This window comes from Urocampus carinirostris, chromosome 2 (assembly GCF_059441175.1).
Source record: "Urocampus carinirostris isolate Australia breed hairy pipefish chromosome 2, RoL_Ucar_1.0, whole genome shotgun sequence".
Taxonomy (NCBI): domain Eukaryota; kingdom Metazoa; phylum Chordata; class Actinopteri; order Syngnathiformes; family Syngnathidae; genus Urocampus; species Urocampus carinirostris.
Window position 1 is genome coordinate 26,501,767 of NC_142350.1, and position 15,992 is coordinate 26,517,758.

Genomic DNA, 15,992 nt, shown 5'->3' on the forward strand with positions numbered 1-15,992 from the left:
TTGGACCATTTTTGTTTTGTAGGTGAGATAAAGAAGCCTGACAGGCCACAGTTTGCCCAACACTGATCTGGGTGCTCAGCACTCCCAAATTTCTTAACATAAAATTACTCCTGATTAAATGTAATATTCATATACGGGTACTTGGTCAATGACAGCATTACAGATCAGTACTGTTGCTTAGGTGATTGCTACTATGACACAATGCTGGTTTTTTGATGGTTTACAGGAGGGGTGGGGCGATACTGGGAAATTTAGTGTCCATTTGATCCGAGTAAATAAATGGTAGTATCAATATAAACAGAGACATTTTGCTTGGGAATGTCATGACCATTGAATAATTGAACCCAGCTCCCATGAATTAGTTTATAATTATAATAAACAGCACATACATTTTAGGCACTAAATATGTTTGCCCCATGTTGGCTGCTCGCCCATTTGTTGTACCATTGCTGCACTCACCTGCGACACAACACATCGACATTCTCCACAAAAAAAAAAAAAAAAAAAAAAAAAGACAAAAACTTGGCTTACAACACTCAAAACCTCTTCGACTCATTAACACGTAAACCAATATGGTCCCGGGGTTGCTAGCATGCTGGTGTTCTTCACACGATGTCCCAGCTCAGGAAGCCAAAAGACAAGACAGGTTTCAAAGTGCATGATCTCGGAAAATAAATACAATATACCAGTGTCTGAAATAATGTCTGCCCGGGGCATGCATCTTTTACGTCAGGCGTACAACTTACAAAACGTCTCTTTCGTTTTGTTTTAATTTTTAAACAGGACAGAATGGTAGCTTGTTACAAATGTTTGCTTTATTCCGATTTTGAAATGTTTGTTCGGTTTGGACATTTGCATACTCTGCAGCCAATGAGAAGCCTGCATCGAATAACTTTGTGCTTCCGGACCTTCCAGAGCCTTATAAGGTCGTGCATTTGCATATCATTTTCCAAAGTAGACGCACAGAGAACACAAGAAAAATGGAGAAGTGGTTAGTAATCAAGCCAAAACCTCAGGCCCAGAAGAAATATTCACAAGAAGCTAACAAAATTTATGACGCTACAAAATGTAAACGTACATTAAAAGCATCGTGGAAAGAGGAGTTCACGTGGCTTGCAGCAGACGACGCAACTCAAAAATTGCATTAATGAAGATGAGTAAAAACAGGTACATACTGATGGCAGATGGAAAACAGCGATGTCATATACATGCAATGAATGTTATAAGTAGATTTATAATTAACTTAATTTTAAACTTTTGTTCTGTTATAGATTCTGATTACCAATCCTTAATACTTTGCAACAGTGTTTTTTGGGGGTTGAGTCATCTTATTGCGTTTCAAGTTGTGAAAAATGGGGCAGGGAACTGTTCAGAGTTGTCTGCCCAGCCTGGTGCCCGGTAACTTTTTGTAACGGGTTTCAGAAACTGAATATACCAATGACCTACAGGTATATATAGATAACATGCAAAAAATACTTTGTTTTAGGATTTGAGTAAGTTTATGAGGTTAGCTGCCTGCCAGAATATTCCAATGGTATGTAAAGCAAGAACTCAAAGTCTTATGAAAGAGAATGTTTAATAAAAAAAAGGAAAATCATGCATTACAACAAAAAGCGACCGACAATTGAACTGTATCGGACTACAGCAGTGCTTTACAAACAGTAGCAAGACCAGTAAGGGGGGGCACCTTAGATCCTGGGGACTTTCTTATTTAACCGTCCTACAAGTGCACCACCACTATATCAGGGGGTAGTGGTTCTCTCTTGTAGAGTCAAGTCACATTTGTTTTGTATAGCCCTAATTCGTCTTTGCACACGGCTTATCATATTAGACCCTCAATTTCAGTAACGTATGACTTAAAGCGACTGGCTTTGATATCAATAGCTTAAGGATTTGGATTTTTTTCATAGTTCAGATCCACATTCAATCTGAGTTAATAGAGATCTTTTGTTGTAAGCGACTCCATATTTGTTTTTCTTGTATGTTATTGAACAATACAGTGTTAAGCAGTGGTGAACTTAATACCATTTTATAGACAAATGATACATTTTGGGGCGAGAAGGGACATTTCACTTGGGGTAATTTTGATTCTTCCTGGGGGGAAGTGAGGGACATTTGAGAAGCACCGGACTAAAGTAAAACAATAAAGCAGGAATGATAACCGATAATAAAAAAAAAAAAATAACTGTAGATATTGCCAAGGATCCCTGCCGTGGTTTCATTCGGTATCGCTGCTCTCTGATTTCAACATCAATTTCTTGCCTTTGACAGGCGTGATGACACCCTGGTCTGCAGAAGGCTCAGGCTTGGTTTTTCTGCAAGATGGGGAAAGAAAAAAGAACATTCGGAAAATCAATAAAAATAATCATAAAATCTTCGAGGTGAACAGCACCTTTTTTGAAACTCATCAGATGATCTGGGTCTCAAGGCTTATTAAACCTAATATTTTTTAACAATATATTTTTTTTTACTCAAGACAAACTATTTGCAAAGTTAAAGCGGCTGGATTAGCTTTGGTCCTGCCAACACAAAAAAATTGAGTTTTTCCCTCTAAATTAAATAACATATGATATAATAATTAAACAATCAATGTAAGGTTCAGTCTCCAAGGTATGATCCGGATTTTTCCTTTTCTTCACTCCCTTTATCAATTTTAGAATTTGTTTTTTCTGCTGCTCTCGTTTTTATGCTTACTTACAAATATTACAAAAATATTTCACCTGAAACAGAAAATGTCCAAAGCAACGAAAGCAGACGACATGGACTCAATAAAATCCGCTATAAAAGGAGGATTTGACAAGAACCAATAGCAATTTGACATAAGAGTACAAAATGGAGAAAACGCTGAAAGAAAAAAGGAGCTGGACGCTGTGCAGAAAGAAATGAGAAGAGTTCAGGGGACTTAAAAATGGAGAACCAGCTTGAGAAAAATCAAAGAGCCAATGGAGCTTTCCAACCAGTGAAGCGGGTTACCTTTTCTTGTCTTGCTTTTCCAGGCCATCGTAGAATTGCTTGAACAATTCGAAGCGAGCGCGTCCGCGGATCTGCGGACATTTTTTGGGGGGCGTTAACGACAATGTAGGAAAATTTAAATCGACGTGTCAACGGGAACCTACGGGCAGATAATAGATTTCATCGTCATCGTCTTCGACGCTGGAGGTGGGGTTGGGCCTCTTCTGGGGGGCGCTGGTTTCAGCCGGGGTGCTCTCTAGCGAGATTAGAAGATGTTGGAACAACATGCTAGTTTATACAGTTGACCCCGAGTTGTCCTGGGCGATAAAACCATCACAGTGATTATCGTCATCTAAATTCATTGATCTTAACATGCATGCTTACACGATAGTGCATGTAGTATTTTAGATCAATATTTTAATGTTTTTAACCATGAGGCGGCGCTAAATAATACACAGTGCACCTTTAAAGCAAGTGGAACTTCTAAATCTGTTTAACTTTCTACCTGCAGTCTCTTGCCCTCTTTAAATCCACCCACTAACTCCACTCGACCAGTTCAATTCACATCCCAACAAGAGTGAACATTTATCCTTTGTATTTATAGTACAGTCATACCTCTACTGACAAACGTCTCTGCATCCGAATTTTTCAAGTTACGAGCAAACTGAGCATTAAAAATTACCTGGAGGTAAGAATTTTATTCCACGATGCGAATAAACAGACCAGTGCCGTGCGCGCTGCTTTTCAGCGCTCCGAAGTAGTGTACCTGGCAACCCAATTCGTACGTGTTAGCGCCGTTATGCTCTTGTGTTTACCGCTTATACTATGTGCCCACTTCCAGTCCCATTCCCGCTCTGTAAGCAGTACTGTACTATATGCTAGCAATACGAAACATTAATGATGGACCCTAAGAACGACATTTGGAAAAGTGAGCAGCAAGGAGAAAAGAAACAGACATTCTGGACATTGCAACAAAGTAGGAAATAATTGCTAATGCACCTGCCCACCCGCCCAGCCGTGGAAGATGATATCCTGACATCAGAATGAATTCGTGTCATATCCCAGGAGTTTATTTTTACAACTTGGAGCCTTACTTCGTTTTTTTGTCGGCTTCGTGCCAGTCTCCATCTGTGCTGTATAGTTCTTCTCGGCAGTTTTACGATCCCGGCCAGGACAGGCGCAAACGCGGACCTCAAATGACCTCCGGCCCAAAATCACCCCCCTTATTGGAGGGGGTGGGGGGCATAAAAATAGACATGAATGTAAGCACAACTAGACCTGATTTATGTACGAAAACCTACTCAGGGGTCTCCAGAGTGAGGATAGCCAGGATGGGCCTTCGGTTCATCCCTCCTGGGCAGGAACTGTTGCAGCTGAAGCCCAGTAGGATCGTGGTGACCTCTGAGCCCAACTGAGAGCCAATCAAAAGGGGGTTTGAGACAGGTCTGATTTGAGGGTTATTAAGGTGACTTACCTGGGGGGGCTCGTAGGGTACGGTCACGCTCATCCTCTTGGTGTACATGTCCTCAAAATACTGCACCCTCTGGTTGCCCTCCATTCGAACTAGGTGGTCACCATAGTCCGAGTCTGGATGGAGACAATCAAAAATAGTGTTTTTACACCTTTTTGATGGCCAAATTAAAGCAGTTTTAAGGACTTTTAAAGACAAGGTTCCAATTTCTCCAGTACCATTAAAATAAATACGGTGTGAATCCTGTATTTTGCATAGCCACAAATGTATCTCCGATTTACATATGCAATTTTTCATCTTGCGTGTGAATTTATCAAGACATATCAATATTTTAGATCTTGTGTAAATCAAATATATCTGTGGATCTGAACAATACTTGTTTAAATATTTTTTAGACTAATCTCTCCCTGATTGATAATTTCAATTATCTCGCAGATGTTTCCATGGAGGTTTACTCTGTTAAGCCTCCGGTAGCACAATAACTTTCAAGTTGTGAGATCCAGTACAGCTTCTTCTTGCCGGGGTTTAACGACAGTTGGCATCCATCTCTTTGCAGCATTACCTTTCACCAGATCCTTGTCACCGTTCAACTACTCAAATCCAGTTTAGGAGTTCGGCACTCCTCAAAAAACGTAAAAGAATCCTCTGTTGGGGCACATTGTCCGAGTCCATCAATATATTCATTGAAAATTACTTCTTACCAGACCTTTTCTTAGTTTCCTTCCTCTGAACTATATACTACAGCATTAGCATCCATGATCACTTCCGCAAACAATGAACAAATCTCATGTGACGTCACGTGTCCCTTTCTGCACAAGCAGGGCATGGTGGCATTCACACAGGAGACTCATACAAGAGTATTTAGTTGGAAGTGTGACCAAGCTCACAAAAACATTGTATTTCACCCTATAACGTTGCGAGTCTTAGGTATGACTTGGCCAAGGCTTGAACCTCCAGTCTCCAGTCTCAGGACGTGTGCCCAACTCTAAAGCCACGAAGCTGGTCTACGTCCGCTGCTTTACATCACAATCGGGGGGCACCGCACGATAGAGCGTGCTGCACAATTTGAAAATCTTTAATGTGCGCCTTATTTGAGTCGTTTACATTTTTAGTTGCAGGATTTGCACCCCCTTACAATTTACCACTGGGAAACAGTACCTTAGTTTTTTGCATAACACATGTCCATAGTTGATACGTAATTCTTGCACTGATTTCATAGTGCCCTGTCTCAAGTCATCTGCTGTTAATCACAATATAAAAAGAAATGCAATTGAAAAGCAAAGCCATCGTAAAGCAGTGTCTGCGTCGTTTTTAAGCAGACTTGTCCGGAAACATGGCAAACATTTTTAGCACTTACAAGCACTTGACCCCAAATTAAAGCACTTTTAATCTTTGAAAACCGTATTAATTAATTAAAGCATTTTAAGAACCTCGGGCACCCGTACGAACCCCGAGAACATCCGAAATTCATTTTTGTAATTCGTTCACTGCCAGCTTAATTCTATGGGGGAAAAAAAACAATCAAGTGGTGAGTAAACCAAAGCCCGCGGGCCAAATCTGTCCCGCCAACGAAAAATAGTGGGAAAAATTGAATCTGGGTGCCTAAATTATCTTATTACACATCAATATCAAAGCTATCGGATTCAAAACTATCGTCACATACAAAAACTAATCAGATCTATCATTTCCATCCTTTAACTCATGGTGGCATGCCACTCAAAAAAAGGCCTACAATTGTTCAATTTGAAAAACATAGCTTTGTACATCAAGGTTCTCCAATTTGGATTGGATACATACATGAAAATTCCCTTTAAGGTCCAACAAGCTGAATTAGAATGTTTTTTTTTTTAATTTTACATACTGTCCTGATTTTGGTGAAAAGGGCATCGGCGCACAACGTCGGCCACGTGCTCAGATTTCTTGTAGATGGCCATGGCCCTCAGAATGGACCCCACTGGTGGCTCCTTGCTCACCAGGACCTCCACCGGAGTAGTCTTGGCGATCTGGCAGTACAGCTTCTTCAGAATCTCGGAATACTGATAAAAAAAAAAACAGAAAAAGTTGCCTTTTCCTTTTCTTGTTAACCCTTTTTGTGCCAGCAGAGAGGGAACATGTCCCGTCATGTCAGCTCCTTGCTATCAGGTCAGAGGAGAGGGGCGGGGCTTGCAAGTCCAGCTCAACCTAACTTGAAAGAAAAAGCAGCCAATGAGAGCATGCTGTACATTGTGTGAATGGGGACGCCATTGGCTGGCGCCAGTCTGGCAGAGGAATGATGTCCTTTGACGGGGGAATGAATGAGAATGGATGGCGCAGTGAGAAAGGGAATAAAAAGTAGCGTAAGGTAAGATTTACAAGTTTATAAAGTGTGGTAGACTTAAAAAGACTTTTCCATTGAGGGTTGAAGGGTAGACTGACCCGAGTAAGATGCAGATCGGATCCTCAGAGGAAATCTTTTGTCTTGGACTGCCGCCACGTTTACGGTGGGGGCTTCAAAGTTGAACGCCAGGCAAATTAGAAAAACGGTAAAGAACAGCCTTTTATTTTCTATTTAATCATATTTCTGTGCATTTTCTAAAATCGAGTTAATACATTTTTCAATCAGATCTTGATCTTTGTGAGTCTAAGTCCGAGAGAGCAACATTTTTGAGTGGTGGGTCACATCAAGTTAAAAAACTAGGCAGAGCAGACAGGGCGGGAGGGGAAAAAAAATTCTGATTTATTTGTATCTGCCAATACATGGATCTGATATTTCAAGTTTTCATAAGAAATATACTAAATATATGAAATAAAGAAATTGATTTTGAAACAACACAGAATCAAAGTAAAATAAATTGTCCCTTTTTCAAAGCACTAAATTGATTTATCTTTATTGTCATTGATATCAACGGTGTGAAACATTGTACACAAGGAGATTAGACATGGCACTGGAATGGCATTAGACTTCAAAACTGATAAATGGGCAGAAATATTCACAAAGCCGTCCTTGGAGGATGAGTCAGGAACCTTTTAAACTCAAAGAGCCATAAAAGCAAAAATATTTTAATTGTTTTTTTTTTTAAGAGAGCCACACCATATATTTTAAGAAAGTCACCAAAACTGCCAAACCCTCTCGTCACACAAAAGCTTTTTAAAGTAAAATCTCTGAAAAAAATAATGCCAGAGCCCGTGTCCCAATGTAAATATACCACTTAAAATTAATTTCCCTAAGGCAGTTACTTAAGAGTGTTGAAGCTCACTTTGACTGCCATTTTTGTCCCAAATAATGGTTTCAAAACAAGGTGCAAGCAAAGTTATTTTGTGAAAATGCCACAAAATACTACAAACGAGGATACCAACGTATTTGCCTCCAGTGCAGATGGCACTGGGCAAGGAGAAAGACTGCTCCTTGCTATCAGGTCAGAGGAGAGGGGCGGGGCTTGCAAGTATAGCTCTGCCTATTCTTCTGCTAACCTCATAAAATTGCTCTGTGTTTTTGCTAGGGCCTTTGGGTAAAAGGTTTTTTCAGGTTAAAGTTTGTTCTTTGGCTTTTCTTCATTAATTGTCTCAACAGGTTAAATACGTTATTTGAAAAGGATTATTTAGCGATTTACAGCCACATAGGGGCCTGTTGGTATGACACTGACTGTAAATTATGGTTTAAATTATGGTGTCATAAAGACTGAACTGGGGCAGCACGGCGGCACAGTGGTCAGCATATGTGCAGGCACAGTTCTCAGGTCTTGGGAACCTCCTGCGTGGGTTCTAATCCAGCTACCAGACTTCCTGTGCGGAGTTTGTATGTTCTCCCCGTGCTTGCGCGGGATTCCTTTGGGCACTCCGGTTTCCTCCCACATTCCAAAGACATGCATTTCAGGTGGATTGGCTGGTCCAAATTGTCCCTAGGTGTGAATGAGCGAGCGAGTTGTCTGTCCCTGTGTGCCCTGCGATTGGCTGGCAACCGGTTCAGGGTGTCCCCTGCCAACTGCCCGATGATTGCTGGGATGGGCTCCAGAACCCCCGCAACCCTACTGAGGATAAGCAGTGCAGCTAATGGGATGAGATATAATGGACCGTGCCTTTGAGCTTCAATACTGTCTCGGCATTGCATGTGCGGCAATCGACTACATGTATCAATATATTAAATAGTTGCACAAGTTCATTTTACATACAAGTCATATGTGCTCATGAAAAGAGCCATAGGTTCCTGACCCCAAGCTTAGAGACTGGCCTTTGTTCTAACAATAGTGCATTATTTAAAAAAAAAAAAATGATAACAACAGTGCAGTAATACATAGCAGCGGCAAAAATCATTTAGCAGCAATATAAAAAAAACGTAAGTGGCAGTAGCTCAGGAGGTAGAGCGATCGTTTTAGGATTTAGGGCCTGGTCACACAGCCATTTGCGTCTGAATCACGGCCAGAAATTTCTGCCTGTGAAGCAGAGGATGTTGGACGCTTTGAGATCGCCATATAGACGAGATACAGCAGTGCTTTACACGCGGTAGGAAATTCACACGCGGTTGGCCGCGCGAAAAAGTTTTGCGCTGCTCAAAACTTTAGACCGCGTGTTAACCGCGGGCGGCACACGAGGTAATGACGCGGAAATGACGCGGAACGACGTGCTCTGGCCGCGGCCAGGGCGTGGTTACACATGGGTAGGACGGGAAATTTCAGCGGGTAATCGTGGGTGGAGCATGGTAATAGCATGTTCTGCGCCTGTATCGCGGTGTTATTACGTGAAATTAGCGTGTTTCGCGTGTGACGGTCAAACGCCTTTCTCCGCGTATGTACAGTGCGATTTGCCGAGCACACGTCAGTTGTGCTCGAGACTTCAAGGGGTGGACATGGATCCCCGTCACCGTAGTGACCTCGTCTTAATCCATTTTTATTTCTTGAAATTTCATTTCATAACAAGATAATAAAATCAAAATGAAAAACTATTACAATAATAACATATTGGCTTCTTCGGTGCCATAGCTTGAAATCTTGATTTTCACGGGACTGTGTCTTGAGCGTTTATGATTTCTACAGCCTGGTGTTATGCCGAGATTTGCATCCCCTCGCTACTACAACCACTTTTACCTTGTTTTATCTCACTTTTAGGGAATGTAATGGCGAACATATAACCAAATCCACTTCGTCTTGCATTTGTTGGGAATGTAATACAACATAAACCATTCAGTCTTTGTTTTTGTTGTGAACGTAATCGAACGGTAATGCACACCGTATATAAATCACTTTTGAGAACTGTTATGCACTCTACCGTAAAGCTTATTATGCAGAAATAAGCTTTACGGTAGAGTGCATAACAGTTTCAATACGAGCGATTTGAATAGAAAAAGGCAAAATAAACATGTTACCTGCTCAAAAGTGATTTGTATACGGCGTGCATTACCGTTCGATTACATTCACAACAAATACAAAGACGAAATGGTTTTAGTTGTATTACATTCCCAACAAATGCAAGATGAAGTGGTTTTGGTTATATGTTCGCCATTAAATTCCCTTAAAGTGATATAAAAGTGAGATAAAACTAGGTAAAAGTGGTTGTAGTAGCGAGGGGATGCAAATCTCGGCAAGTATGCATTTCTCGGCATAACGCCGGCTCGGCAGCTTTTATACCCGTGGTCCACACGAGAAAATGACGTGGAAATGACGCGATGAGGAAGCAGAACAGTCGCCGGCGTCTGTTTTGCGGGCACACCACCGATGAACAGCGGGTTGGCCAATTTTGCGCATTTTCCATCGCGGGCAACCACGGGCAAAAAAAAAAGCGCAAAATTTTACCCGCGATACAGACGCAAACGGCTGTGTGACCGGGCCCTAAGGGATCCCAGTTCGAATCCCGGCTTGTCCGTGTAACATGTCAAAGTGTCCTTGGGTAAGACATTGAACCCCCAATAAGCAATAGGCTTGTTTGACCTTATCCGCCATCATCACTGTTGTAGCTAATGCTAAACATAAAAGCAGCTCATGCTAGTGGCACTGACCTTAACTATCAGTCCGCCAGTCACATTTATTTGTATAGCCCGTAATCACGAAATGTTTAAAGGACTGCACAGGCCCCAATTACACTATCCCCTAATCTTGATCTACTCATGCTAGCGCCATACAGGCCCGCTAGTCGCTCAAGCTAATGAATTTGATGGATTTAGCTCATTTATCCAAAAAGCAGACGCTTGCCAAACTAGCAAATCTCATCTAGGTCATTAAATATTTTCATAAAAAAATATTTTTCTTCTCATATTAATGATTTAAAAAAATAATTTGGGAATTATATAAAACAGAGGACAAACTAATAATTCTGCTGCATGTCTACAGAAATAAATATAAAACGACATATAAAAAAAATCTTAGAAAAAAAAATTTGAACAAGTTATTCCTACCCAGCAAAATAAATAATAATTAATAGATGAATAAAATAAACAAACAATCTGATATCATACAATGTCTTTTTTATTTTATTATGAGAGAAAATGCATATTTGTCATATCACTTAATTCCAAACTGTATAAATTTTAACTATTACTAATTTACCAAACCTATCCACCACAATTTTATTGATATTAAAAATAAAAGATTTTCCAACAAGTATAGTGCAGTGGTTAGCTTCACCTAGCACGTCAAAGGTCCCCGGTTCGAGACTGGATGGACAAATGTTGGCCCGGAGAAGGATGGTTGCTACCATGCTGTACTTACCCAAGACACATCAGGAAAATGGTGCCCAAAACTCTAGTGGTCAAGGGGGAGGTTTTAATATTTTTGCATTTCATAGCTCTTTGGGTCAAAAAGGTTCCCAACCCCTGTCATTCAAACTAATACCAGTTGCTGTTAAACACGAGGGGAAAAATGCAATGGTAAAGCTATGCTGACAGAGAGCAGTATTTGCACACATTTTTTAAGAGGACTTACTGAGAAATGCGGCAACAATTTCGAACATTTAAAAGCACCTTACCCGAAATTCAAGCCCTTTTTAAATCCTTAAAAACAAAAAAATCAAAGATTTCAGGCACCCGTACGAACCCTAATTAATCAAAATAAAATATTGACTTTGTACTCTGATAAACAACATAAAAGATTTATTCAGGAGATAGGGGTTGCTTCTGCGGATTAAAAAATTATAAAATAATACTGAGGAAAAGAAGTCGCCTCTCGACGGAGCAAAAATACCATATCTAGTAAGAAAACATTGATTGTCATGTACTTTTCACCTTCAAGCCTGAAAACTTACAGTGGAATTGACGTTTTTAGCCGTTCCTGACTGCTGGAAGCGCAAGCCAAAGTTGTGTTCCCCGGGATGGTCAGTGGTGACTGGCACGGTGGAGGAGGGCGGTGGGACGCCTTCACTGCCCAGTGCCATGTTGAAGATATTGGCGTCAAAATCAGTCGGAATGTCATTGATCTAAAGGAGGAAAAAAGTTAGATTCGCCCAAATAATAATAATAACAATAATAAATACATTGAGCGCCGTTACCTGGCCCAGGTCATTATTCTCCGGCGGAAGTGTCATGCTAGGAGAAAAAAACCCAAATATGAGTTTATGTTTTCAAATGTGAAAAATTGAATACAATCATAACTTACTAGGTTTGCCATATATCACTGAAGGATTCCTGGCTGTTCAGCAAACCCTGGCTAAGGGAAAATTCTTCAAGGCTACGATCTAGGTTCTGCTCCATCCTTGGAAAAAAAAAAGGAAACACTAAATATTAAAATTGGACTCAAAGACAGGCGGCCCACCAGGCATACAAGACACTGAGGAAACCCTAATGATGTGAGAAAACATTAAATCAACAATAATAATAATAATAATAATTTCCTTTGTATTGTCATTCTTTGTAACAATGTACACAGAACGAAATGTCGATACACCTGACCCGTTGTAGCGAGCCGATGCAGCCGCAGCCAACAGAGGGCGCCGCCATTTTACCAATTAGGTATGACTCGGCCGAGGCGCGAACCAGCGACCTCCCAGTCTCAAAGCGGGCACACTACCATCTAGGCTAAGGTGGTTTTCATGTACACACAACAGCCAGCCCACCACGTTAATTAAGCACTGAAGGAAACCCTTATGATGTGAGGAAACACTAAATAATAAGATTGTACTGAAGAAAAACACAGCTCACCAGGCGTATCAAGCCCTAGAGCAGGGGTCTCTAACTTATTTCAAGCTGAGAGCTACCCATTGTTACGGATTAGCGCCCAGTTTGAAATGCATTTCTAAATTACTGACTTATTTGATTAATATGTTGCAAACATGTTATTACCTGGTTAATTATTGAAAGTGGGGTAAATTAGATTCACTATTCTCGATATTGCAATTCTACAAGTATTGCAATTCGATATTTTGATGATTGTGACTAATTTTTTCCCCCCAAAAAAACAAGGAACTTATTATGGTTATTAGACAACAAAGCATTAATGATGTCCAAAAAATGCACTTTAGTCTGTGTCAGTCACTCCAGAAGCTGACATGTCTTTCAACTGAGACGATGAGAACATAACATGTACACCGTGCAACAGGTTTGCAGCCACAAAATGTCATGAACATAAATGTCAATGTAACGCAAATGTGGATCCGTATTGATCCTATTTACAGTTGACCTTGTAAGATGATAACATAAAACAGAGCCTCTAAAAGAGAAAAATCGATCTTTAAAATCAGCATAAATAAAACCACCATGCACATACACAGAGAGAGACAGGAGATTTTGTCCCCCTGTTTTTGCAACCAATACCATCACTTTGATATCAAACGATATCAGTCCTCATCTTAGCTGCATTAAAGTAATTGTTTGTCCCTGTGTGCCCTGCGACTGGCTGGCAACCAGTTCAGGGTGTCCCCTGCCCACTGCCCGAAGATGGCTAGGGTGGGCTCCCTACTGAGGATAAGCGGTGCAGATAATAGATGGATGGATGAAGTAAATGCATCAATGATCAACTGGGTTTAATTGTTCTATGTGTGTACGTTATGTGTGTGCTCATCCTCACAGCACCGGCATGGACGTTTGCAGTTTTTGCAACAACAAAAAAACAAATCATGATCTCGTGAGTCTATTTCACACACAAACTCACAGAAAGCAAACTATGAACAGTGGCTGAAGTTAAAAATATCCCGACTAAAGTAAAATCTAAGATGTATTCTGATAATTATGCATTTTCTCGTCATCAGTTGTCCACTCAATGATTACATTGTGATGGATTATTTATAAACCATTTCAAATGAGTTAGGAATTGATATTGTTAAATAATTTAAATGAAAAATATAGTTTTACCCAGCCAGACACTCTGTTTGCTCAGCACCCCCTTTGGACAAGAGCATGTTTTGGCGGAGTAGGGGGATGGGATTGTTTTCCTGCTTTGGGTTAAACTCAGATCCAGGAAATAACCTTTAAGAGATATTCAATTCCATCATTTTGGGGGATATTAGTGAAAAATATAGTTAGAACGTAGACCAAGGTGGTGGTTATCGTTGCAATGAATAAAAAAACGCAACAAAATACTTTTGCATGACCCAGTAGCAGTAATATGCATAAATACGTCAATCAACCCATTAAAGCTGAGACAAAAACCTTGCACTCAAGAACTATGGTCAGCGAACTATAGGCATCGTGTGCGCGATGTATTTTTATTTATTTCAATTTTTTCCCCTCCGAAGTATAAAAAACTGAAGCTATCGTTAGCATGCTAACTAGCCTAGCATCGGATTTGAGACACCGTACCGACATAAACGCCGCTTTAAGACACGCCACGTGTGGTACGAGTTACCTGTTTGGGCCGGGCAGCACCCAAGTGTGTCAGCAAGGCAATTTTGCTTGTTTGAAACTCAAACTTTGAATTTATTTTTGAAGCTAAGTTGGCACCGCGCGTGGTAAGATTGTCGGACTCCGGACTGGCCGTTGTTTTGGGGATTCCCACCACATGCCAAAGGGCGGGGCTTAGGACCTTGAGACATTTCATCCCGTGAGATGATTGGTTGGGAACCAGGAAAATGTATTCAATTAGGTGAAAGCCAGGTGGAAGTTTTCGTTTTTGATAAGTTTGGTATTTATGTTTGTATGTTTTTCGTTTTTTATGGATTTTGTTTCGTTATAAAGTCTATGCTTTCCATAAATAATGTTTACATTATTGTAATAGGGAGTTTAGTAAACGGTTGCAAATAATACCCTTTAAAAGTAAGGCAGTAAAAACATTTCAGTTTTTTTTTTACTTGTGTACATTTTTATTGGAATTTCATATTTTTATATTTTATTCACTTAATAATACCCAGTCTATCATCACATTTGTACGACTCTGAAGTTGTATCGATTTTGGTAAACGATCAAATCATATTTATTAGTATTTTTTTTTTTTCGTTTTCAATATGCAATACGGAAATGTTTTAAGTTTTTAATTGAAATTTGATATTTTTGGGTTCATTCAATTAATAATTAGGTTTATAGAGTTATATTTGTATCATATAATCATTAGTAGTATGACTATTTGTTATTATTAGATGATCTTACTATTGTATAATATTATAAAAGTATTAGTAGTGTATGATATATAAAACTCCATTATACAAACGGAATAGTTGTAGTCTTTTTGGTAAATTTAATTATATTCGAAGTGAGCAACATCTTTATATTTGAAGTACATTTTTTTCTTCTTTTAATGAAATAGTTTATCCTATTTCTAGTCATGTTTACATCAGCGTATATTTATAAAATAAAATTAGAAATTCATTCATCAAGGTTTGGGTGGCCAAAGGTGGCCCTTCCATATTCATTAATGTAAGCCCATAAAAATGAACGGATTCAAAGAAAGTATTGTACGGTGAAAGTAGGGAATACCATTTAAACAAATATAACTTTTACAGTAAAATAGTCGAACAAAATGTAATGTTTTCGTTTTATTTTAAAAGAAGTTGTGCATGTATTATTTTAACAGTTGTTATGATAATATCAAAAAGAGAAAGAAATATGTATTTATTTGTACTAAATCTATACCGAATGTCACAAAAGTGAGTACACCCCTCACATTTTTGCAGAGATTTCATGATAATGTTTGAGAGAACATCACTGAAGAAATATTACTTTGACACAATGAAAAAAATGCCATGGCTTACTGGGAAGAAATCTTACATCTGATGAGACAAAGATTAATTTATTTGCCTTAGATGATGTGAAGCATGTCTGGTGGCAAACAGGTAAGGAGTACAATCATGTTTTGTGTCGTGCCTTGAGTCAAGCATGGTGTTGGGAATGTCATGGTTCAGGGCTGCATGAGTGCAAATGGAATTGGGGAGTGGCATTTCATTCAGGGAAACCAATTTAAACACGTACTGTGAAATACTTTAGTATAGAATGATCCCCTCCCTCCAGATAGTTGGTCGAATGTTCCAGCCTGACAGTGACCCCAAATACACTTCTAAGATGACCAAGGCTTTTCCAAAGGGGCTAAGGGTAAAGGGGATGGACTGGCAAAGTATGTGTTCAGATCTAAATCCAATAGAACAACTATGAGGCATATTCAAGCGGAAGGTGGAAAAGCACAAGATCTTGAATATCCCACAGCTCAGTCATGTTGTCATGAAGGAGTGGAAGAGCATTCCA

General features: G+C 39.7%; 2 protein-coding genes across 2 annotated transcripts in view; one reads left to right on the plus strand and one right to left on the minus strand.

The window, feature by feature from the left end:
* Positions 1 to 15,992, plus strand: part of LOC148371529 (CUB and sushi domain-containing protein 3-like) — a 290,824-nt gene that overhangs the window by 244,569 nt on the left and 30,263 nt on the right. The window lies entirely within an intron of this gene.
* On the minus strand, positions 1,560 to 14,334 carry tp53 (tumor protein p53). Its single transcript, XM_088326064.1, has 11 exons — positions 14,167 to 14,334; positions 11,983 to 12,078; positions 11,876 to 11,912; positions 11,633 to 11,803; positions 6,285 to 6,459; positions 4,427 to 4,539; positions 4,254 to 4,363; positions 4,047 to 4,174; positions 3,117 to 3,208; positions 2,974 to 3,044; positions 1,560 to 2,315 (listed from the first exon to the last, which is right to left on the minus strand). The coding sequence occupies exons 2-11, from the start codon at positions 12,075 to 12,077 to the stop codon at positions 2,219 to 2,221; spliced, it is 1,089 nt and encodes a 362-aa protein (XP_088182190.1). The 5' UTR covers position 12,078; positions 14,167 to 14,334; the 3' UTR covers positions 1,560 to 2,218.

Coding starts and splice junctions, on each gene's coding strand:
- tp53 (XM_088326064.1), bottom strand. CDS start 12,077: ATGGAGCAGAACCTAGATCGTAGCCTTGAAGAATTTTCCCTTAGCCAG. Junction 11,804..11,875: donor AGAATAATGACCTGGGCCAG/GTAACGGCGCTC, acceptor TTCCTCCTTTAG/ATCAATGACATTCCGACTGA. Junction 2,316..2,973: donor GAAAAGCAAGACAAGAAAAG/GTAACCCGCTTC, acceptor CCCATCTTGCAG/AAAAACCAAGCCTGAGCCTT.